A 24,053-nucleotide genomic window follows, 5' to 3' on the forward strand; every position below is an offset into this window, starting at 1 on the left:
TTTTGTACTTTAATGTTAAACCCAACCTTTCTCTGAGTTATAGCAGAGCCTTTTATCTAGGTGATGGATGGACTTTACAATCTTACTGGAACTTTGAGTATTCCCTGCATTTTTCTTTAATTCTTAGCCTTTTCAGGACCCCTCATCTCAGCTGCTGTTATTCCAGCAGGCAGCTGGTCAGGGGGTCTCTGCTGTCTGGAGAGGTCATTGCTGAGTGGTATGATTCACTCTGGCTCCTTGTTTGCCTCACTCCACCAGTTAAGAATGTAGCCTCTGAAGTGCTCTTTGTACCTCCTACCTGGGGACTGGGAATTCAATTATAATCCCACAGAAAATAGGATGATTTCTTGGGGTTTTATTGGTGGGGTTTGGATTGGGTTGGTTTTTTTCCAGTTTTTATCAGAAAGACTGAAGGAACTATACACTCAAGAAAATATGTATCTGTTCCTACAATGCTCTTGCTTTTAAGAGAAGTAAATGCAACCAAATGGTGAAATCTAATTTTCAAGACAACTCATTGATAACTTATGATAAATAGCTGCTTTCTGGCTATGAATTTATGAGTAAATAAGTACTATGAAATATATTCCATGATCCCAGTTTCTACTTCATCCTTGAGTAATTTTCCGTCTTAAAAAGAATTGCAGAATTTGATCCTAATGGAATAAAACAATATGCTTGCTAAGGATACTCTTCATGTTTGCACAGGTTAATAGGACTTTCTTTTAGATCATTTTACTACATTTTATCGTAAACTTGATGACTTTTAATGTTTTTCTTTGTTTAGGAGATTATTGAAGAAGGGGAGAGTTCTAGAGCTAAAGAAGTGTTAAATGATGAACGATACAAATCATTTAAGGTAAATCTTTTGAGGTTTGTTGCTGCTGTTTAAAATTTCCCTCCTTTTAGTAGAGCTTAGACATAACCACAAATTTCATTATGAAGGAACATCGAATATCAAATACAAAGAAAAGTCTTGAATACAAGAGAAAAAGAGAGAGAAATTGTGGTAGAGTAATGAATAGTGGTAAAATCAGTTTCCTTTCTAATTAATGTAATGCATACACAGTCACTCTTAAGCTTGAACTAAACAATTGCTTTTTCCCAAGAGCTAATGTAATGCATACTCTTTGCTGTAAGTTTAACCCAATTGGGTTTTTTGTTGTTTTCGTTTGTTTTTGTTTTCTCAGCTGATTATCGTTATAACACTACACTGTCTTATTCTGGAATTAAGAAAATATCAGGTGAAGAAGATGACTCAGATCTATTTTAATTCTCTTTTTGTAAGGCAGAAGGAAGAGGATTGGAGATATTTCTTTGTTAGGCAAATTGTAGGTTCAGAATCACGGTCACAGTTCCTCATAGTTACAGGGAGTCTAAACTGCATAAATACTCTAGTTGCCATTTCTTAAATATTCAGTGAATTCTGCACTGGAAAAATATATTTTCAATTTTATCTGCAGTTTTAATCTCTAAAAATATCCTGTTTGTGTCTTCAGAAAAATTGAAATCAGAGAGTAAAAAAAAAGAAACTTTAATTCTACCCTACATTGCTCACTTTTGCTTCAGCTGTTGAAAGGCTCTTCCATTCTCTCTGACCTGTAATACAAGTATGAAGGGATGTTCAGTGATAGTTGTTGATGCCATCCATAGTAGTACTCAGAAAATAGGTGTAGCTTCACATGTATAGCAAGATTCAGGAAACAGACTGGCTTATTAATGGTAATAGAGATTTAGGATCAGCCATTAAGTCTTATGTTTCAGTATTTAAGAAAATTTCTTGGGGATTAGAATGAAACCTATCAGGGGACAGATTACCTCAAATATGCTTTATGCCTAGTTTCACGTGCCACATTACAAGAAATTCATGTGGTTCTTTTGTTACCTGAACACAGTCTTGATGTTTTGGCTAAATGGGCTGCATCCAGTTTTTCCCAACAATTTTTTATATGTATCTAGGAAAGCCATCTGATAATATTAGTGAATTCCTAAATTTTACCGTTTAACATGTTTCTAGTAACTGCTGAAAATCACCCATCATGACTTAGAAATCACTGCTGGTCCCAGGACCATGGTTATCAAATAACTGAAATAAATTTTAGTCTGTGGTTTAGATGTAAGGTACATGAATGACACGGTCAGTTTGCCTCCTTATGGAAGTGGATGCTGCAGAGGACAAGTTCATATAACTAACTTTCACCAGCTGGAAAAAAGAGTGAGCAATTTTGCATACAAAATTGAAGAAATGGGCTACCTGCTTCTCGCACTGCATTCTTGGCAGTGTCTCTAAACTGACATCTATAAATATGCTGAATAATAATTGATCTTAGCATGGAAAGAAAAAAATGTGGGTTTTTTTTCCAAAAATTTAGACAGTTGCATATAATTAATTTTCTTTAGTTCTTTATCCAAATATTAATTAAATCTCTTGGAATAGTTCTAAACCCAGTAATAGACCCTTTTGAAAATCTTTTTGCACTAGCAAAAACATTAAAAGATAATAATCTAGGTACTTGAAAAATCACATTCTTTCATAAATACCCGATTTGGACAAAGAATAGGCAATTTCATGCATTATATACAAAGTGTAGGGTAATTCCTAGTTAATATTGTCCAAGATTTTAATTCTTCTCTTTTCTTTATCATAATTATTTCCAAGGAATTAATCTCATTAGGAAAACACAAAATAAAGCTAGTATGGTTGAAATTCAGAGGTTTTAGATTCAATGGAAAACAGCAGTCATTCATGTCTTACACAGCTACTCACTGAATTCTATAAAAGTACAAAGAAACTATAGAGAGCTTCAGTGCTGACAAATTGAACATAAAGAACGTGCTTTTGGGCAATCATGAAAGTTTTCCCTCTTGCTTTCATATGACTGTTCAGCTGAGCTGCTGATCCACTGAGTAATGCTTACAACTGTGACATTTTGATTTACATCCTTTCTTGGGGAACAAGTTACTGTACAAAATGACTGAATATAACCATACTAAAACTTCAGAAATGGGTAGACTTGGTTGGTTTTTGGTTTTTGGGTTGTTTTTTTTCAGTGGGCAAAATAGTGAAATCTGTGCTCCAAATAAGACATACAGGAATTCAGCTTGGCTCACATGAGCACTGAATAATTGTAAGACTCTTATATGCAAACAAATGAAAATTACCATTTACTTGAAACTGAATCCCGTTTTGGAAAACAGTATTTGACATGACCTCCAAACATATGGGTTTCATAGAATACAGTATAAGAATAGATTAGTTATCTTTATGTACTTAGCATCTGTTTCCATGCACCATTGAAACCCATTGCCCTTGGTGCAGAATTTAAAGAGCCACAGGGTTCCCACTAACCCCATCTCGTGGAGTGCAGCAACACCAATGTCATGTGTACAACTGAGAGCTGGTAGTGCATATAAGCCGAAATCATAATGTCGGTCAAATTAGGAAGACAGTCTTGAGACATCTCTTAATCTATGAAGTCAGAGTAAGGGAATCCAGCTACTTAACATTATTGTTTGCACTTGTATCAAGAAATGCAGTAAAAATAAAGACTACTATCCTTATTTCAAACTTCAGTTGAAAGTGTACATTTAGGTAAATCACATAAAGATGCTGGGGCTACTACCATATTATTTAGATTTGACTTTAATGAGAAATGTCCATGTATAAAAACAATTGTCTATTGTCTATTCAACACCACTATGCGAGGAAAGCAAGCTGAATCTGTGTGTTTGTATTGTACTATTATTTATCTTTGATGTAGAATAAACTCAGCCCAGTATTTTCCCTGTAAAACCTCATTGATACCTGCTTACTGTTAATTGACTTCTGCTTTAGAAAACAATGCTGATATGTGTGTTCTTTTACTGATCTTAGCAATTTACTTCAGTCTTTGGAGTGGGAGTGAAGACAGCTGAGAAATGGTACAGAATGGGTTTACAAACTCTGGAAGAGGTAAAAGCCAACAAGACCTTGAAGCTCTCAAAAATGCAGAAAGCAGGTAAGGTGAAAGTCTTACAGTGCTCTAAGAACTTGATAACAGAATCAGAGGAGGAAGCAACATTCATTTATACATCCATTTTCTTGCTACAGTGTCTTATGAATGTTAAATTATTAGGTTAAAATATTTGGACTAACAGAGCTCCTAATTAAAAATGGTGTCATTCAAAACATAAGAATATGCATATTTTTTAAAATTGCTTACACAAATACCCAATGAAATCTGTTCTTATACACAAAACAATTAATGGGTCATTATTGCACAGATTGTGAAAAAATTACAACATTAGGAAAGCCCAGAACCACTTTTCAGAAGAGACCTGTCTCCTTCAAAGCAGCCCTACTTTAGTGGTAAATCAAGATTTGTAATAAAGTACTTGTAAAATTCTTTCCCTAATCCTAGCACATCTTAACTTTAAAGTGTTAAACATGGTCAAACAAATAATGTTCCTTCTGCATAGATTTTTTTTTTAACGTGTACCAATTCCCTACATAAAAGGACTCATTTAAGCAAAGGAATCAGTTACATTAGGAAAAGATCATATAACATGACATTAAAATAATGTAACTTTATTTTTGCATGAAACCCATGTGGTTTACATCACCTCAGAATCCCTTGGATCAGCATCATCTGTAGTCCTCATTTGTGCTCATTTGTCCTTTTTTCTTTTACATATCATATCCAAATGTGAAGCAAACAGCAGGCTCTTTTGCGGCTCTTTTGGGCTCTTTTGATACAGCTCTTTGGTCAGACATAAAGATGGCTGGGATATTTCACATACCTCTGAGCCCTGTATTTGGGTAGAACCCCTGAAAGGAAAAGCACCTCTTAAAGCAGTATGTTCAGAAATGCCATTGATGTGAGCTGGTAGGGAAGTCAGGGTAATTTATTCAGGTTCTTAGCAAGTGCAGCAATTATCCTGAATGCTAAATTATAATGACAAATATGTATAAATTCTAAGGACAAATATGAAGGAAGGACGAGGCTGTCTCTTGCCTGTGCTCAAGGCACACGCAAGGAAGGAGGCTGGCTTCAGGAATGGTAGGGAGGAATGAAAAGACTCCTGAAGAGGCTGAATCAAGACATATTTCTTCCCACGACATATCCTAAACCAAACCTATGGTTTCAGGTTCAAGATCATGCATTTCTTAATTTTTGCCATTTGATAGGGTTCCCTTGCCCGTGGCATGAGTTTTGTGGTTTAACTTCTTGGTGAGAGGTGGCTATTTCAGATGAGGTTTACCTAGCGCTATGTAGATTTTGATAATTCCACAGAGTTATCAGCACTTTTTTGCTTTGATTTCCAGGGTTTCTCTACTATGAAGACCTTGTTAGCTGTGTAACTAAGGCCGAAGCAGATGCAGTAAGCTTGATTGTCAAGAATACTGTGTGTACATTTCTACCAGATGCTTTAGTTACCATAACTGGTGGTTTCAGGAGGTGAGTGAATGCAAATGAGGTCACTTGGCTGTTTTATTCAGGTACACAAAAAATGATGTTTGTGTCTTGGAAAAATCGAGGAAGCTTAGTGGGAAATCATCAGAGTTTGTTTTCAATGGTTGGGTGGGTTTTTTGGGGCATTTTTCATTTCTTTGTTTTCAAACGGGAGAGCAATCCTATGACATTCACAGAATCACAGAATTGTAGGGGTTGGAAGGGACCGACCTCTGGAGATCATCTAGTCCAACCCCCCTCCCAAAGCAGGTTCCCCTAGAGCAGGCTGGACAGGAACGCATCCAGGCAGGTTTTGAATTCTCCAGCAAAGGAGACTCCACAGCCTCTCTGGGCAGTTTGTTCCAGTGCTGTGCTGCCCTCAAAGAAGTTCCTCTGCATGTTCAGATGGAGCTTCCTGTGTTCCAGCTTGTCCCCACTGCCCCTTGTCCTGTTGCCGGGCACCACTGAGGAGAGCCTGACTCCATCCTCTTGACACATTGCCCTTTAGATATTGATAAGTATTGATAAGATCCCCTCTGAGTCTTCTCCAGGCTCAACATACCCAAGTCTCTCAGCCTTTCCTCATAAGAGAGGTGCTCTATTCCCTTGACGATCTTCATAGCCCTCCGCTGGACTCTTTCCAGTAGTTCCCTGTTCTTCTTGAACTGGGGGGCCCAGAACTGGACACAAGACTCCAGATGGGGACTCACCAGGGCAGAGTAGAGGGGGAGGATGACCTCCCTGGACCTGCTGGCCATCCTCTTTTTAATGCACCCCAGGAGACCACTGGCCTTCTTGGCCCCAAGGGCAGATTGCTGCCTCATGGTCAACTTTTTTCCACCAGGACTCCAATGTCTCTCTCTACAGAGCTCTTTCCAGCAGGTCAGCCCTTAACCTGTACCACTGTATGAGGTTATTCCTCCCTAAACTTGCCATTGTTGAATTTCATCAGATTCCTCACCACCCAGCTCTCCAGCCTGTCCAGGTCTCGCTGTATGGAGGCACAGCCTTCTGGTGTGTCAGCCCTCAGAAAACTTGCTGAGGGTACACTCTGTCCCCTCATCTAGGTCATTGATGAATTTATTGAACAAGACCAGACCCAGTACTGACCCCTGGGGAACACTGCTGTCTACAGGCCTCCAACTGGACTCTGCGCTGCTGATCACAACCCTCTGAGCTCTGCCACTCAGCCAGTTCTCAATTCACCTCACTGCCCACTCATCTAACCCACATTTCCTAAGCTTACCTATGAGGATGTTATGGGAGACAGTGCCAAAAGCCTTGCTGAAGTCAAGGTAGACAACATCTACTGTTCTCCCTTCACCCACTCAGCCAGTTCCTAGGGTCTTGTGTTTTATTACAATAGATGGTTGGTTTGTCAGAACAACATCTAAGAATAGCTTGCTGGAAAAACGATGTTTAGATCACATATCAGACTTGAGCATATTTTTTTCTCTTTTAGTGGATCTGAATTCCCAATGCTGAGATTATTATAAGGTCATGCTTGAAAGAAAGATACAATAGCTTTAAGGCAATCTTGGTGTTTGCTGGTCTGCATTTTTTTTTTAAGAGAACTTGCTCACATGGGATTGAAATGTGCTAAGGCAGAGTTTGTAGTGTTAGAGAAATACTTTGAAGTAAACACTGACTAAACTGAATATAAAGCACTGAATATATACTAACTTCTGTATAGATTGGGTGATCTCAGAATATCTTTCCTGCATGATTTTTGTTCCTAAAGCTTTTGGTCTTGCTCTGTAACACCAAACCTGAAACAGTTACTCAGGACATACACAATTCATTCTTTCAGCACTTAGTTGAGAGCTTTCCTAAAGCCACAAAGCCACACAACAAAGTATTGAGACTGGGAATGGTCTTCAGGAGTATCAGGTTCCTTGCTCTGTATCCCACCCTTATGTCACTACTTGTAGTACTTGTCATGCTCATAAATCTGTATTAATTACGTGCCTTTAAATATTCAGAGAATGTATTAAAAAGCTAAGTTTCAAAATGTCAATCCTAAATGATATTTTACCAGCCCATGGACGAAATGCTGCAGTGAAGGATTGTAGAAAGCTTGATTTAATCAAGTTTAAAAAAATTATTCTTTGTTTCTTTCATCATTATGTAAATATTTTAATAAGAGAAGTAGGCAAATATTAGTAATCAAATGGCTTGGTTCCCTTGTACTACACCTTGTACACTACTAACATAAGAGAAAAAACAGCTCATGATTGCTCTGAATAATATATTAGTTCCCCAGAATGCAGATTTTTCTTGTCTTGTATATTTATTTCATAATTTGGAAAAAATAAACAGTTGATTGTGTACAAGGAACAGCACTGCCATTAGTGATCTACAATCATGGAGATTCAGTAGGGTAGAGATGAACTACAGGAAAGATACTTTTTTTCCAAAGCTCTCAGACAAGCACATGGATGTATTTAATGAGTTACTAGACCTTTTCCATTAGATTTCTGGAATTTCATGAAATCAGACGTTGCAGTATTTCTTTTAATTAAAATTAGGAAACATAATATAAAATTCAAGTAAATAATAGTGGTGGGTTTTTTTTGAAACCCCAGCAAACTTGTTCATGGTCTTTTCTGTGGTTTGATTTAGCTTTCAGTCTTCTGTGTTGCTTCTTGTACTAGTCTTAATGCTAGTTTGTGTTTATAGCAGCCATAATCATGGATGGTGATAGATGAACCATCTTTCAGGTATAAATGGAGGCACAGTTCAAAGGATTAAGAGCAAACACAAGAGAAGCCACTATCTAAAGTACAAAAGCGTCAGGATATCGGTTCCTCAGTAGTCAAATTGCAAGCACAAGTGCAGGAACAGACTTGACTGACAGCTGTATCTTAGAGACCAACAGGAAAACAAAAAGAAGGATTGCCAATGCACAGTGAAAATGATGGAGTCTTGAAGAGAGAAGGATATTTTGAGCACAGATTTGGCTGATTGCCTGGAGACTGTGTTAGGACACTGCTTGTGTCAAGGAAGTGAGATTACAGGATTAAGCCAGTAGTTATCCTTTGCAGATTATGCAGTACTGGAGACTACTATTTTGTATTTCTAATTCAGAATGATGGAAGATTCAGAGAGAAAAAAAGGCCATAGATAGGAAGTGAAAATCAAATGTCTTCTTTAGATCTATGTGGGTTAGTCAAAGTACCAGACTTACAAGTTGTTAGAGTAAGGCATGAAAATTGTAAAAGCTGATGTAATCTTACTGAGAACATACCAAGACCTGCTGCATACAATTTATTTTTTCTTTTGCCCTAACATTCCATAGTTTCAGTTAGCCCCAAAATTCTTTCTTTTGCTTCTTCTCAAGGGTCATATTACTGAAGCAGACTTCAGTGTCTGCTACTTCCTTGATGCCTTTTCTTTCCAATTCTTTCATCTTTTTGCCTGTCTTGACAAAGCAATAACTCATAAAACATCTTTAATCAGAAATGCTTTCCTTGTGTCTTTGGTTGGAAATGGCAATAATACTATGGTTGAGGGCAACTCTCTTTTCAGCTATCTGAATCCATAAAGGAATATAAAGACTTAAAAGTAACTAAAATAAAGGGATGCAAAGGCAACTCGAACCCCACTTGTCTGGGTCATTTTGAAACAGAAGTTACGATACTGAATTGTACGGAAATACAGAAGTAGAACAGTTGCAGTTATGAAATAAATCGCACACGCATGGTGTGGAATGCATTTCATTGTCTTATAGAGACTACAGGTGAGGTCTATCAGCTTGACTTTAGAGAAGGAAGTACTAAAGATATTGGTAGTACAATATAAAGCATACCATGGACAATGTTATCAGAAAGACTGAACTTAGTCTATTTGAATCAGGAATTGGCATGGCATTATTTTCAGTGCTCAACCTCTCTTATTTTGAATTGCTGAGATTTAAGGACTGTTTTCTTCTTAAAGTTAATGAGACAAATTCTGAGGTGGGAATAGCACATCATATCACAGGTTACAAAAGCCACTGAGGGTGAAGTTTCCCTTACAGCACTGAGTTAAAGGGAGGTCCTGGCATGGGGGAAAAAGAAATTTGATTTTAGCATGTGACATCCCTGATTAGTACTGTGTTCATCCCAAGTATCTCCAAGTCAGGAGTGTAGTTTAGGCTGATGTATGTTATCACTTTTAAATGAGAGTTAAACTCACACCTGGTAATTTTTTTCCTGGCTATTACGAATATAATCTTATATTATGAAGAGAATTTAAGGTTTTTCAGAAGTAATAGCATTATCTCATATATATTAGTGCATGTTACAGAAAATGTGATTCCTTTTAGTAATGTATTAATGCTATTTATTAATAATATTAGCATCGCTATGGGATTGTTAGCAATGACAAGTAGACAGAGAGCTTCAGACTAGGTTTCATGACAGTCAAACTGGAGTAGTTTTCCCCCTTTCTGCCATAGCTCTATGATAGAAAATGGCTTCACAGTGACTTCAGTAAAAGGTTCTCATGGGCTGAATCATTATCACCACATTCTGCAAGATCCTGGGTTTATGCTAACTTGATTTACCTGCTGATATTGGTTTTGCCACGAGAGGTGATCTAGACTGAGGGCTTCCTAAGAGCAAAAATACTTGGAGAAAGCTTTAAAAAGTACATGTATTTTATGGCTTCAAGCGCTATACTAGTTATTAGTATTTTAATACACCCACCCCCCCACCCCCCCCCCAAATTTGACTGGAGAACTTCAGAAAGGGATCTGGAATAATAATTAAATAAAATAATAAGAATAAACTATCACGATCATTAACTGCAGTATGCCTTTCTGTTAGTCTTTCTGTGTGCTTTGTCCATATGATTCACAGTTTACAAATTATGTTTCAGTTTTCTTGTGGTCCATGTAGCACACTCAAATAATTGTGGTTACCTCTGCAGCAGCACGATTGTATGCCTATGATAAAAGCACATAGTGCCTATTGATGATATAGTAACTTATATTTTAGAAATTACCTAGGCATCCTATTGGTGTATCACAATTTCAGTTCTGACTTTCTTAAATCAGATTTACTTAGACATACTTTTGTTAGCTTCTTCTGTCTTTGCCTTAAGGTAGAGTGAAATAGACTAAGGACTGACTTTGTTTTAGGTAAGTTTTCATATTGCAGTTCTTAAGAAGGTGTCCAAGTGTCTTGGGCGATGCATCAAGCGGAATAACTAGTGCCTATCATGTACTGTTTGTCTAGGTGGGAGGCTAATTCCTCTGTCCTGCATCAGGGAAAAAAAACCCCCAAACTTCAGGGAAGTTTTGTCTCAGACTCTCTTATTACTGAATTCTGTTCTAACCTGAGCCTAATTATACATCACTATGTCCTTGTTTATATTTTATGTTATCTTTTAGAAATCAGGTTTTGAGGCTCTGTAACATTTAAAAATAAGGATTGCTAATAGAAAAGCAATGAAGAGCACACAGGACAGGGTCAGTGTGTTTGTCAGGCAGCACCACGATATTTTTATATATTAGAATGCAAAAGTTTCTTTCCTGTGTGCAGTGACATTTCATACAAGGCAAAGGAATGCGTAAAGGAATGACATGGTGCAGGACTCTGGTTTTTCCTGTTGTGTATCAAGAAAATTCTTCAAAGGTATCCGTTTTCAATCTCAGAAATAACGCAAAATTAATTAGCTAGGACAAAACAATACTTCCAGAGATTATTTTACAGGCTCACACACTGATGAGTAACTAATGTTGTTGTGGCACCTTCATTTTAGAAGTGAAACTTCTGTAGGGCATCTGGATTCATAATTATCTGACTGTATTGACACATGCTTATAAATGAGAGAATGTGAGGTCTTGCTATGTACTCGAGACTGTGGTTTATTTAACTGAGCTAGTCATGTGGCCTCTGAGTGAATTCCTTGATAAATCCGTATAAAAAGCTCTATTTGACCTTTCATGTTGGATGCTCCTAATAAAAGAATTCTTTAGCAGGCTGTAGAGGTTCTATAATGAGGCTAGAACACCTTTCATGACTTCAAATCTTTGTTAGATTCTGAAAAATAAATGTATTTGAAGTTCTATTAGGCAAATTGTTTTAATTGTTTTCTTTTTGGTCAGATCTAGGATTAAAATAGTGCCAGACTTCAAATGAATATAATTAATTTAGCAAAAGTTGCTTCCATTTAGTTTTTAGACAAACCCCTAAAGAGAGGTTCCTTATTCTACTAATCTCTTAATCTCTTGTCATTACAGTGTATCTTTGCATTTACAGTATTCTTAGATACAGTTATTTCTGTGCTTTTTTTTTTTAACTCTGACACACAAACTATAATAAGGGAAGATAAAAGATGAACCCAGCTGCTCAAGTCCAAATGCTGTCATTTCTGCTCACTTTCTTCCACTGCTGTTACAAGAAATAACATTTTTATCTGCTATTACTTCATTTTGTCAGGGAGAAATCTGCTATAAAGGAGCTGTGAAGCAAGCCACTCACTGAACATTTGAGCTGGTATGGTAGTTTGCACACACTCTAATTAAAGCAGATCCTAGAAGAATCTAGCAGTTCTTCCAGCAACAGACTGAAGAGACTGTTTGGATATTATTCATGAACACAGCTTTGCCTCTGATAAACTATAGTCTACTTTGGATGAGGCTTTTAACTTAGAGATGTTCCAATCTGATCTGGTTGGTCTTATAGCTTTGTAAAACAGCTTCACACTACCAAACTTCCTCAGTTTAGAAGTGTTTGACCTTGAGGTATCAGCATGCTCGGAATAAACATGTTCTGTGTCAGGAGTTACAGGCACTACAACTGGAGAAGAACAGAGGTCATCGCTAGTTTCTGCTTCTAAATTTCTGTAACCCATTAAAAAATAAGTTGAGGAAGGAGAAAATAATTTTTATCCAAATTAATGGCTAGTCAAGTCAATTTAGAAGATAATCTATTGGAGTAATATTCAGATACTTCCTTTTGTCATTAGAGCTTTGATTATTTTTCCACTCATTTCATCTGTTATTAGCCATGATGAATCATGAAGTAGAAGCTGATGAATAAGGTATCTGGGAGTCACGGACAGGAATAACTTTGTAAGAATCCATGAGGTAGTCCAGTACTCAGCACAGCATACTCTTTCAAAACTTTTCAAGAACTTGTATTGTTGATACAAGATTTTTTTACATGCCCTACTTACTCAAACTTTTATCACTTTCACAGGTTTATCAGCTCATAAGAAGGATGCTGTTTAGTTATATACCTCTGTTCTCTTTTAAGTTACTTCAAGTGCTGGGTGCAGAGTGAAGGCAGCAATGCCACTGATTTCTGTGAACCCAGAGGTTTTGCACCGTATATGTAAAGCCAGAAACTCCCTGGATTAGCCTTACAGTTTCCATGATAACCTACACCTCCTGAAATGCACTCGTAACAACTTTAGCAGTGTTTAGTATTTTCCCTTTCCTATCATCACTGATGATGACTACGAGTAAGCCAGAGCAAGGCAAACAATGTGCATACAGCAAGATGTCTAACCCCAGATTATATTATTTTAAGAATATTACAACAAAGACTTCTGTATTAGCTTCTTTTTTTTCTTTTTTTTTTTTTTTTTTAAACTGAGTTGGAAAAAATGAGAATGAAAGTCAAAACTAGAGGTTTCCTTGTCAGGCAGTCAATCTGAAATTTTACTTATGTACTGATACATGAGGAGATTTGTTACCCTTTTAATTCTAACCAAGTTTTTATACGAAACTGGATAAAATCTATAAAATTCCTGCATTGATGACTGCTTTGTGCTATTTACAGTATTTGTTGTTATACAGAATCTAAGGAATATTGGCAGTAGCATTTTGAAACTACAAAGGCAAACTTGTAGAGGTAAAGCATCATATCACAAGTACATTGCTAGGAGTAAGAGAAGGTGTTATCTTAAAAATAAACTATTTCTTTACAGTTCACATAAAAGTAGTGTTTTGTTCACCAAAGTGTGCAATTAATAGAAAAAATGCAAGAATTTATAGTAAAGATGCAACTCTTTATAGTGTAATAACAAGACTAAAATTCACAGGACTAACTGGTTTTGACCAGAAATTGTAAGTAGGTTGCCTTTTCCTATAAGAAGTTATTATAAAATAGTGTAAGAGAGAAAGTTTTCAGTTGGGTTTAGGCTGATAACTACATAGATCAATTTGGCTCTTATCAGAGGCAGGGGTGCCCTGTTACGGAGAACCCCACTGACAGATGTGGTAAGATGCAAAAGTTTAAAAGCAGCAACAAAAAAATAAAAGTGAGTGGAGTAGGAGAGAAAATTGCTGTGAGCATATAATTTGTGTATGTACATCTGTATGTGTACTGTAATAATACACGTATATGCAAAGACTCTCAATATATATAAAGAAAGAACATAATGACACCTAATCATAGTATTCAAAGAATTTTTCTCCTTTTGCTTTTTGTCTGATTTGCCCTTTAAGGTCACCTTCAATCATTTTTGGTACATAAGGGTCAGCCATTTGACAATTCTGGATTCCTGAATTATATGGAAATATTTTTAGAAAGCTTACCACTGCATAAAACCAAAATGTTAATGACATCACTAAGTCAAATTAAGTTTTAATGACCATAGTTCAGTTTTTTCTTTTTAGCCTGTTCACATACTTTAAGTAGCATTAAATGTGATTCAGTTGTCTTCTAATATCACAGCTGACCTGAATAGTCTTTTCAATTAGCCTTTTAGATGAAGCAGATCTGATATGTTTTAAATAAATAAAGATATCTTTTTATTGGTTAAATGCTGGTATTCACAGTTCATTTAATCCATTTATTGAGATGCAATTTTAAAAGAGCAACAGTTGCTTTGTGTAATGTTGGTGAATAATGTGTAGAGATGACACCCCACAAAAATCCCAGCATCTTTGTTTTGTAAGTGAATGGAATTTAAGAAAGAGGAACTCAAAAAGACCTATTTAGATTTTAAGAAAGATGCATGACTGAGAAATGAAGAAGTTACAAGAAGTTACAGATTGAAAACATTCTAGGAAATGGTGAGGAAAAAAAGTGAGCTAAAAATGCAGAGTTCCCTCATAAATTTATTCTGACATCTTGCAAATAATATAATCTCTAAACAGTAGATGGATACCCCATGTTTTTTAAATCTGTTCGTTCTATATTAATGTAACATGTTGGGGTTTTTTCATGGATTATTTTAGTTTTTATGATGTAATATGCCCATTCCTTATAGAAAAAGTAATAGGAATTTTTAGAAATCTACTATAGTTTGTTCAAAAGCATCTTTTATGTTTCCATTCTGTTTGATGTTTGTTCTCATTTTTGGATGACAGTTTCTGAAAACCTTCACCTCCAAAGGGTTTACCACCTTTGGAAAAAGTGACAGGCAACTCAGGAGATCTATGGAGATCTCGTTAAGTTATACAGAGAGAAAATTAGGAAGGCAAAAGCCCAGCTGGAGCTCAACTTGGCCACTGACATAAGGGACAACAAAAAAAGTTGTTATAAATACATCAACAATAAAAAGAGAGCCAGGGAGAGTCTCCATCCCTTACTGGATGAGGGGGGGAACATTGCAACCAAGGACGAGGAGAAGGCTGAGATACTTAATCCCTTCTTTGCCTCCGTCTTCACCAGTCAGACCAGCTACCCCCTGGGTGTTCAGCCTCCTGAGCTGGAAGATAAGGATGGAGAGCAGAACAACCCCCCCATAGTCCAGGAGGAAGTAGTTAATGATCTGCTTATGCACCTGGACACGCGTAAGTCTATGGGGCCGGATGGAATTCACCCAAGGGTACTCAGGGAGCTGGCGGGAGAGCTCACCAAGCCTCTCTCCATTATCTATCAACAATCCTGGTCAACAGGGGAGGTACCAGATGACTGGAGGGTGGCTAATGTGACACCCATCTACAAGAAGGGCTGGAAGGAGGATCCGGGGAACTACAGGCCTGTCGGCCTGACCTTGGTACCGGGAAAGATCACGGAGAGGATCACCTTGAGTGAGCTCTCACGGCAAGTGCAGGGCAGCCAAGGGATCCGCGCCAGCCAGCATGGGTTTATGAAAGGGAGGTCCTGCTTAACCAACTCGATCTCTTTCTATGACCATGTGACCCACCTTCTGGATGGGGGGAAGGCTGTGGACGTTGTCTACCTGGACTTGTTGACTACCTGGTCTGTTATGTAGAAGAGCTGGGTTGAGAATGATTTGGACCATAGATGTATCTTTTCCAGTGGCTTTGGTTATCAAAATGCAAGGAATGGCATTGTCATTAGCTAGAGAAGATTTCAGCACTGACTTCAGTTTTGCTCTTTTAGCTGCTTGTATGAGTGTCAGATTATAAATCTGCCCACAAGTAACTTGCTTTTTCCTGATGTAAGGTCCTAGCTCTGAAACAAATACCAGTCTATCATGATGGCTGGCTCATTAGACTCACCTAAGTGGAAAGAAGTGGTGACAGCTGTCACTAGGAATAACAATACTCCCAGCTCCAAATGCTAGCAGTTCAAGCATTGTCTCTCTTTAAGATAATATACCATTAGAATTCCAAAATGTTAAAACAGATTTTGCATTATTTACACAATTTTCTAGACAAGATTGCCAAAGTGAATGTTTCGAAAAGTTATAAAAAGGGATTATAATGGAACTATTTATAGTCCCAATATATCAATGAAATATACTTAATAACCTATATTCAACTGACCATTCCCTTTTTAAAAAGGTTAGCAATAACAATTGTGATTGTTATTACGTTAGGTTAAGTAAAAATTATTCATTCAGCATTTTAGAACAATTAACATATGCAGTACTGGTTACTATTAGCATTATGAAAATTAAACATGTAAATTACTAAGTTTTGGTATGACATATTGAAAATTTTTTTTTCTTTTTTTTTTCTTTTTTTTTTCTTTTTTTTTTAAGGGGAAATGCCCTGCCTTTCCTTGAACATGGTTCCCCCAAATGCACAATTCTTCCAATATACAAATACATCATTTTTCAGTGAGCATAAAACACATTAAATAAGCTCACAAAAGGTATTTTGCATAGGACATGGGCATTGGTGCTGATACAGTGTGAACAGAATACCATTTCATCCAAAAAAATCACATCAAGTCTGATAGCCCCAGGCATTATTATAACATACAGTCTGGGGCTGGGGTAAGGGAGCAGGTTGCATGATACAGAGCATGTACTAAAATTGATTTATCAGTGTGATTTTATAAGATAGAAAATCTGCTTCCTACACTAAGGTTGAACAGTTGCTCTTTGAATGTTCTGGTAATCTGGGAGTAGAGTAGTGTGATATGTCATGGGGGAATAACAGCTGTTCTGATTAAAAGGAAGCTATACAAATAATTGAACAAGTAATTCTTTACAAGAAAATCCCAGGCAAGATCAATGGTGATAACCTTACAACTATTCTGTAGCAGTCATGTTATATGTGCTGCAGTTAATTTGAAGTGCATAAAATAGGGCTCGTGCAGTTTGCAGACCCATTCTTTTTCATGCTACCGATATTAGATATATTATAATAGGAATATGATCAAGAGAGAATATTAATATCTAATTTTCAGTAAGTTTTTAATTTTATCACATGCTTCACTGTGTAAGAAAGTCTTGATTCAGTGACGATTTGATTAACACTTTTTGGAATTTTATTTTAGTGGCGTTTCCTTAATTTTTGGTGTGTGTTTTTTTTAAATACCGGAGGAGAATTTGTATATTACTGGGTATAGAGCTGTTCTGTAACACCACTGATATGTTTTGGCTTGCAATACTCACATTATCAGCATACAGAAACTAAGATAGTGAATGAAGTAGATCATACATTTATATTTAGGGTTAGTTGGAAAATATATGCCAAAATGTTTATAAACATTGTTTGGTTTCTGTGAAAATTTTCAGTTCTTCATTAAAGAAGTGGACATAAATGTCATTCTGTTTCCTGATAGAGGCTATAATTCAAGTGGTTTGTATTTCTTTAGTTAAATGAGGTTTTTTAGTCAGAATTTCTTTTTCATGATGAGCGCCAGTTATAGCAGTTTCATACAATGTTGTGTCATTTCACCTAAAGAAATGTGAAGGGGTATGTGCCTCATGGAAGAGGTAGTCAGAGGCACAGAAACCTCTGAAGTGTTACAATTTCTTTTCGAGATCACTGAAATATTTGGTTTGGGTTTTGCCAAGAAATTGAAATGACAACTTGAATTAAAATATTTCTGTCTCATTTCTATTTAACTGTCCATACCAATCCTTCTGCTTTCTCTCAAAATATTTTCCTGACCAAATCTGCTAAATCCTCATTGTAAGTAATAGATAGAGTGACTAGAGACAGAGAATAAACTATCAATTGCAATTATCATTCACAATTTGTAGCAAAATCAAGCACTGTCAAATATTTTTCCAGTCATTAGTGATTTGTTTAATGGTTGGGTTTTTTGGCCTTTTACATGGATATTCCAGGGAGGCATTATATTTTCAAGTACTGCTCTGAAAAGTCACAATAATCAGGGTATCTTTTACAAACATTTGGCATGAAGACAGCTACTATCATGCATTGATTTCTGAAATGCTCAGCCAGTGAATTTAAGTGGTCTGATTTTAATACTCAGGCCAGGAAGTATGATGAAGTAGGATATTTAAAATTTACTACTTGAAAAGTATTTGTTGTAAGTGTGTAAGCACTAAAGGTTTTACAGGATGTCTCACAAATAAATAGCTATAGAGTAAAACATATTCATGATAGTACATAAAACTGGTAAGTAAAAAACTTCTAAAAGTTATAGAGCATTAGGTACAAGGAGGACTATTAAGATAGTGGAATATATTCAGGGAAAGATGAAGTAGCAAGATAAAAAGAAAAAGAGAGAAGATTTCGGATAGGGTGGTAAGATAAAAGAAAAACGTAAAGAACAAGAGGTCAAATCAAAGATGTATGTGGACTTGATGAGAGAGGGATGCATTGTTTGTTAGCTAGTTCTGTTTCTTAGATTTTATCTATAAAATTGTTTCATTGGGGTTCACCTGCTAAAAGGAAGATGCCTTACAAAATCCAAGCAACTCAAAGTGGGAACAGAATGAAGAGAGACACTGTCTTTATAACACTGAGTGACCTGCAGAAGAAAGTGGTGCTTGTGTCTAAAGGCAAATCGAATCACAACTCTGCATAAAGGCAAATTACTACTAAACTCTACCAGGAGCCCTCAACTAAGTTGCTAGCAGTAAAGTCAACTATAAGGTAGTATTAATGGACCAAGGATAAAGCCTGATTATGATTAAGAGATTTAATTAAGGTGTTCAGAAAGAATAGTGCTAATGATACTCAGCCAACTTTCCATCAGATATACATAGGTGCATCAGAAAACAAATGTCTATTTCTCATTTTGTTTCAGACAATTGTACTTAAGCATCTCTACCTATGAACTCCAATGCCTGTCCCCAAGCAATTCAGGACAGATGTAGAAATCATTCCTTACATTTTGTCTTGTTTGCAGTCCTCCTTGAATGTGTGTTCCTTCCTCCGAGAGCTTTCTGATTTCTCAAATGTTTTCAGGTGTATTTCTTACTATTCATATAGCAAGATAATTTTATTTGTTAGTATGTTTTACTCCTAAGTGTTTCAGGGCATCTACACCAGAGATCAAGTTTTCCTGGAGATTTTGCTCTCTATTAGTGAGTAGTTACTAAGATGAACAATATTATTCTGTGGTTCACTGTTTGCAAAAGAGATTTTGCAAGCTCAGATGCAGATACTTCAGGGTTTGCAGGATCAAATGCATGTTGTTTAGAGTCAAGAGATTAAAAACCAGTTTGAATTGTTATATATAACATACAGCATCATTTTTGCTATGGTTTTATTCCTAGAAAGCTGGCTTGGAAACAGGATATTTATAGGAGTTTACTCATTGCTGATTTATTCTTTAGCAGAAGTCAAGTTTATTATAGGCTAGCTAGTTGCTGTAAAGACGGTTGACAGTAGAAGCAAAGAATGACATTTTCGTGGCAGATAATCCTGAGAAAAGCTGCAAGCATCGGTGACCTTGTATTATGCTTAGAGCAACCAGAGAGTATGTTTTGCAGATCCCAGTGAGCAAGAATAGCCATAACATTTTAATTGTGTGACATGATCATGCTACTGGTGTGGGGACATTATAATGAGGAGGTAACTGCTGGGTAAATTTTTTATTTGTTAGGATGTGAGTCAGACAGGACATTTTCTGCATAGAATAGAATCAAATCATAGAATTGTTAGAGTTGGAAGGGACCTTAAAGATCATCGAGTTCCAACCCATGTGCCATAGGCAGGGACACCTCCCACTAGACCAGGTACTAAAAAGGTTAAAAATAAATCATATAGGAAATGCCTGAATTACAAGATATGACCAGAAATAGTCCTCTTAGTAGCTTTCAGTTTAGGAATTTTGGAATTTATTATGGATTGTATACCATTAGCTGCAATAGATTAATAAAATATCTTAAAGTAATCACAACTAAAGTAGAATTATACATATTGCCACAAAAATGCCAAAAAGTTCAACTTCATAAATCAGCTTCTCGTGTGTTTGTGCCTAACCCAAATGCATAAATAATTACTTGTACTTCTCAGCCGTCACACCACTAGCTGAAACAGAAGTTTTAATTCTATTTTATGTTAGAATTTGCGGGGAGTGTGTATCTTTTTTGGGGTCGTCCCCCACGCCCCTCGCTCTGAGCAAGAAATGTATTTCTCAGTTCAAGGAATTTTAATAGAAATCTGTCATGCTTATATAACTTCCAGTACAGCTGAGCAGGAACCTTTATTTTTACGCTGGGTTGATTCTACAGGTTGTCCCATCTCTGCCAAGTGAAACCCAGGCTGAACATCTAACATCATTCAGACATTCTGAAAATGCACGTTTCCTTCCTTGCATGAACTTTAATATTGTCTTTTAAATTGTTTAAAGTGAATGTTTTGATTTTTGGAAATGCCAAAGTAGACGTGCATGAAAAAGACCATTTTGATGAAAGTTTCTCTGACAAAGGGATATGACAAAGGAATAATCCATTTGAAACTCTCAAGAGAATTATCTAGAGAAATTAAAATGGGCTGGCATTGAAAGCATGTTTTCAATCTACCACCAGAAAGCTTCAATACAGCAAAAAATGTTGCTATAAAGCTATTTGTTAATTTTGTTATAGTGTTGGTATAGAAAAATATATTTTTCTTTTTTCTTTCAAAATGAAATATTGTATCTTAAATATGAGCTTATATATATTCATGAGATTCTGAGTAAATAGAATAGAAATACAATTCTGAACCAAACAATTCCCTCCTGGACAGCAAAAATCTAAACTAGTAAATGGAAACTGCCTTAGTTGCAAAATAATTTTTTCTAATTAAAAAAAGTGTGACAAATAGCTTCATAAAAGCATTTTTTAAATATACAGCTTTCGTAATTAATAATGCAGACTGCTGTCTGCTTATTTCAGTGAATAAGTTGAATGCAGCTGACCTTTCTGTTTTCCCTGTTGCATTATTTATGATGTTAAAGAGGTCACTAGGTTATTGTTCTAGCAATATATAACTTGCTAGAAATAAATATAAATATATAGGGTTGCAACTAATGATGTTTGAAATCTGGCACTTGAGTAGATTATGTAGCAGCTGAGATCGAAACAGAAAACTAGAAATCTTTCTGACTTACAAATCCAGAATGTGAATGCATTTCAAACATTCAGTTCCACCTTTAGGCATTTGGAGTACTGTGAGTACTTCCAGCTCTTGATTTAACCCATCTAAATACCTCATGATGGCAAACTTCACTCTCTGGCAGAACACCAGCAGAAGGTGGACACAGCACCTGAATTTGTCTTGAATCAGAACAGTATCTATATATATATAATGATTACCCAGTTTGTGGTAGCTGGTCCTGAAAAGTGCTGGTCACCAGCTACCTCCAAAGAAGTTACACGAAAATCCTAAAAACGCTAAACTTCTCCTTTCATCATCTCATATTTATTTCTTGTTGGATAGAGGGAGAGGTAATTTTCCTTACCTTCTTTTCTTCTTTTTTTTTTTTTTTTTTTCCCAAAGTTCATCATACTTTATGAAAGTTCACTGAAACATCTGGCATTTTTGAGTGCACTGATCTCTTCGTTGTAGTCTTCATAAAGAGATGTAGCTGAATTTCCTTGGCCCTTAGTTTGCATAATTTTAAAGTCTTGTTAAGCCTTTGAATTAGTCCAAAGAGAATACGTATTTCAAGATGTCTGAGCAGGCCTAGTCTGAAATGCTTGCTCTTAGAAATAATAAAAATGTACCTTACCTCCAGTCAAGCCTGATTCTTCAATACTTACTTACATACTGGAAAGTGTTCTTTTTTTTCACTGCAGATTTCAGAATAATTAAAATTTTACAAATTTTGGTAACCAAAGATACTGTACCACTGTCATACGAACTGCTTCTTAAGAGTGAGAAAGTTTGCTCCATGTTTTCATAGAATATGCTGACAGTAGAGTTTACACATGCAAAACAAAGTAGATGTTTTAAGAGTAAGGTATCATCTGCATACTCAGATGATATTTCAGCTGAATATATGAGATCCCAAATCGACATCAATACTCATTGGATTGCATATCTTTTTCAAACACTATTGAAGAGGTTTTTCTTTGCCGTTGATTGGCACTCAGCAAATTTTATGTATGCAGGAAGTTTCTATGATGTCATTTGAAATCCTTGATTGGAATGGAGTGTAATTTAAAGGATTTGCCAAGACAGCAAAAGCAAAACTTCAGCTATGTGTTTCATGACTTTAAATAAAACTGTGACAGATTCATAAGCTTTAAAATGTGTACATTTCATATGCTTTAAAAGCTTGAAATTATATGGACAGCTTCCAGGTACAGTTGCATTATTTACATGAAATGAGACAGCACTCTCAGTGATTCAAAGTTTAAGCATAGTTTTGTTTTTGTTGGTGGAATAGTGAATTTACTTCAAATATAGAATTCAGAGAGCCTAGAGCCGCTAGTAGCAAAAAGTCTTCTTGTGTGCAAGCAAAATAGGAATAAATATTCAACACTAGTATGTAATTGGTGACAGCCACATTCAGGCATTTATGTCATGGAAAGCTGGAAGACAATAATACCATCTAAGCAGTACAACTATTATAATAGATAGAGATAGGCATACTTTCTCATTAAGAAGTAGGTGACTAAATTCTTACATCACCATTATCCTATTTTGCTGTCACAGTAGAAATGAGGCTGGTAGAGAAGTAGATTTATAAGCAATTTTAATATTGTGTAATAAATTTAGTTGAAACTTAATTTTGCAACTGTTTTTCACAATTGTTTGTTTTGACAGCTCTGAAGTTGTGTTAAGATTGAAGGGAATTAATTTCAGCATGAGAGTAATAGGTGGTCCTCCTCAAGACAATGCATATGAAAATAGATCAATCAGATTGCCAATAATGCTTTTGTTTCATAGAATGGTTAGAGTTGGAAGGGACCTTAAAGATCATCTAGTTCCAACTGCCCTGCCATAGGCAGGGATTTGCAGAATAGTGTTTTCTGGTCAATTTTTTTTTTATTCCATAATGTTCCACAGCATAATGTTTTTTTAGATATCCTTATGCAGATTTATTTGAAGTAAATATTCTTTGAAATAACCATTAGGCTAAAAGTCCATAGAAGCCAATATATAAACCTACCATTCACCATTCATTCTTTTCATAAGGTAGGGAAATAAATCTTTTCAAGGTTTTGCATTAAATTTTTTTTAACCCATTATATAATTTTAATGTAGATAATCTGATGGAGCTTTACAAGATCAGTGGATAACTAAATTTAGCAGTAGTGCTGGTTATTTAAGTTCTTCATTTGAATAACCATTTTCTGATTTATCTTCTTTTATTGCATTAAAGTAATATCAAATGTACTTAAAGCAAAGCTTGAAAAAGGACATCGGCATGACATGAAGAGGAGTACTCAGGTGTCTTGTTCTCTGAGAAACTGTGTCCAGATTTCTTTTGGGTCATAAAAGTAGAAGACACACAGTGTTAAGCATAGCATGACATGCGCTTGGTCTTTGAAAGTGCTTTCAATGAGAGTAGGTAAACGGTATGCATTACCTTGAGGCAATGTAGTCACTGAGGGTGAAATTAGGTTTTAAGTAAGGTTTAAGTAGTATTGCGCAGGTTTCACACTGGTTCTCCTTGCTTCAATGATTTTCACCCTTAGAGCGTAACTTGGAGTATCCAGAGATGTGGTGACACTTCTTTAGCCTGACGATACAACAAAGATCATTTGAGTAATGCATTCTCTTCATTGTTAGGTGTTGCTCTAAAATTCTCCTTGAACAGCAGGAACTGATGTGCCATAGCAGTGATATCCTGCTGAATAAATGAGAAACCAAAATTGCTTGGTTTTTTTTGTATTTGGTATTAAAGCTATATTCCCTTATGCTGTGTAAGTAAAGTTGCTGCTCCTAAGGAGAAAGGGATTTTTCCATTGCTACTTCGTTGCAGAGTTGGATTAATTTAAAAAATAAAATAAATAGCTTCCGTGGCTATGGAAAATGAGTTTTGCCCTCAGTGAATTCAAATTAGTGTTACACTGGGCAAGAAAAGTAGCATTTTAATGAAGTGTCCACCATCAAGCAACTCTTCC

General features: G+C 36.1%; 1 protein-coding gene across 1 annotated transcript in view; it reads left to right on the plus strand.

The window, feature by feature from the left end:
* Window positions 1–24,053, plus strand: part of DNTT (DNA nucleotidylexotransferase) — an 89,737-nt gene that overhangs the window by 25,726 nt on the left and 39,958 nt on the right. Inside the window, exons 5-7 of the mRNA XM_074159078.1 lie at window positions 788–859; window positions 3,875–3,998; window positions 5,306–5,438. Coding sequence (XP_074015179.1) covers window positions 788–859; window positions 3,875–3,998; window positions 5,306–5,438 — 329 coding nt within the window. The remainder of the gene's footprint in view (window positions 1–787; window positions 860–3,874; window positions 3,999–5,305; window positions 5,439–24,053) is intronic.

This window comes from Numenius arquata, chromosome 15 (genome assembly GCF_964106895.1).
Source record: "Numenius arquata chromosome 15, bNumArq3.hap1.1, whole genome shotgun sequence".
NCBI classification, from domain to species: domain Eukaryota; kingdom Metazoa; phylum Chordata; class Aves; order Charadriiformes; family Scolopacidae; genus Numenius; species Numenius arquata.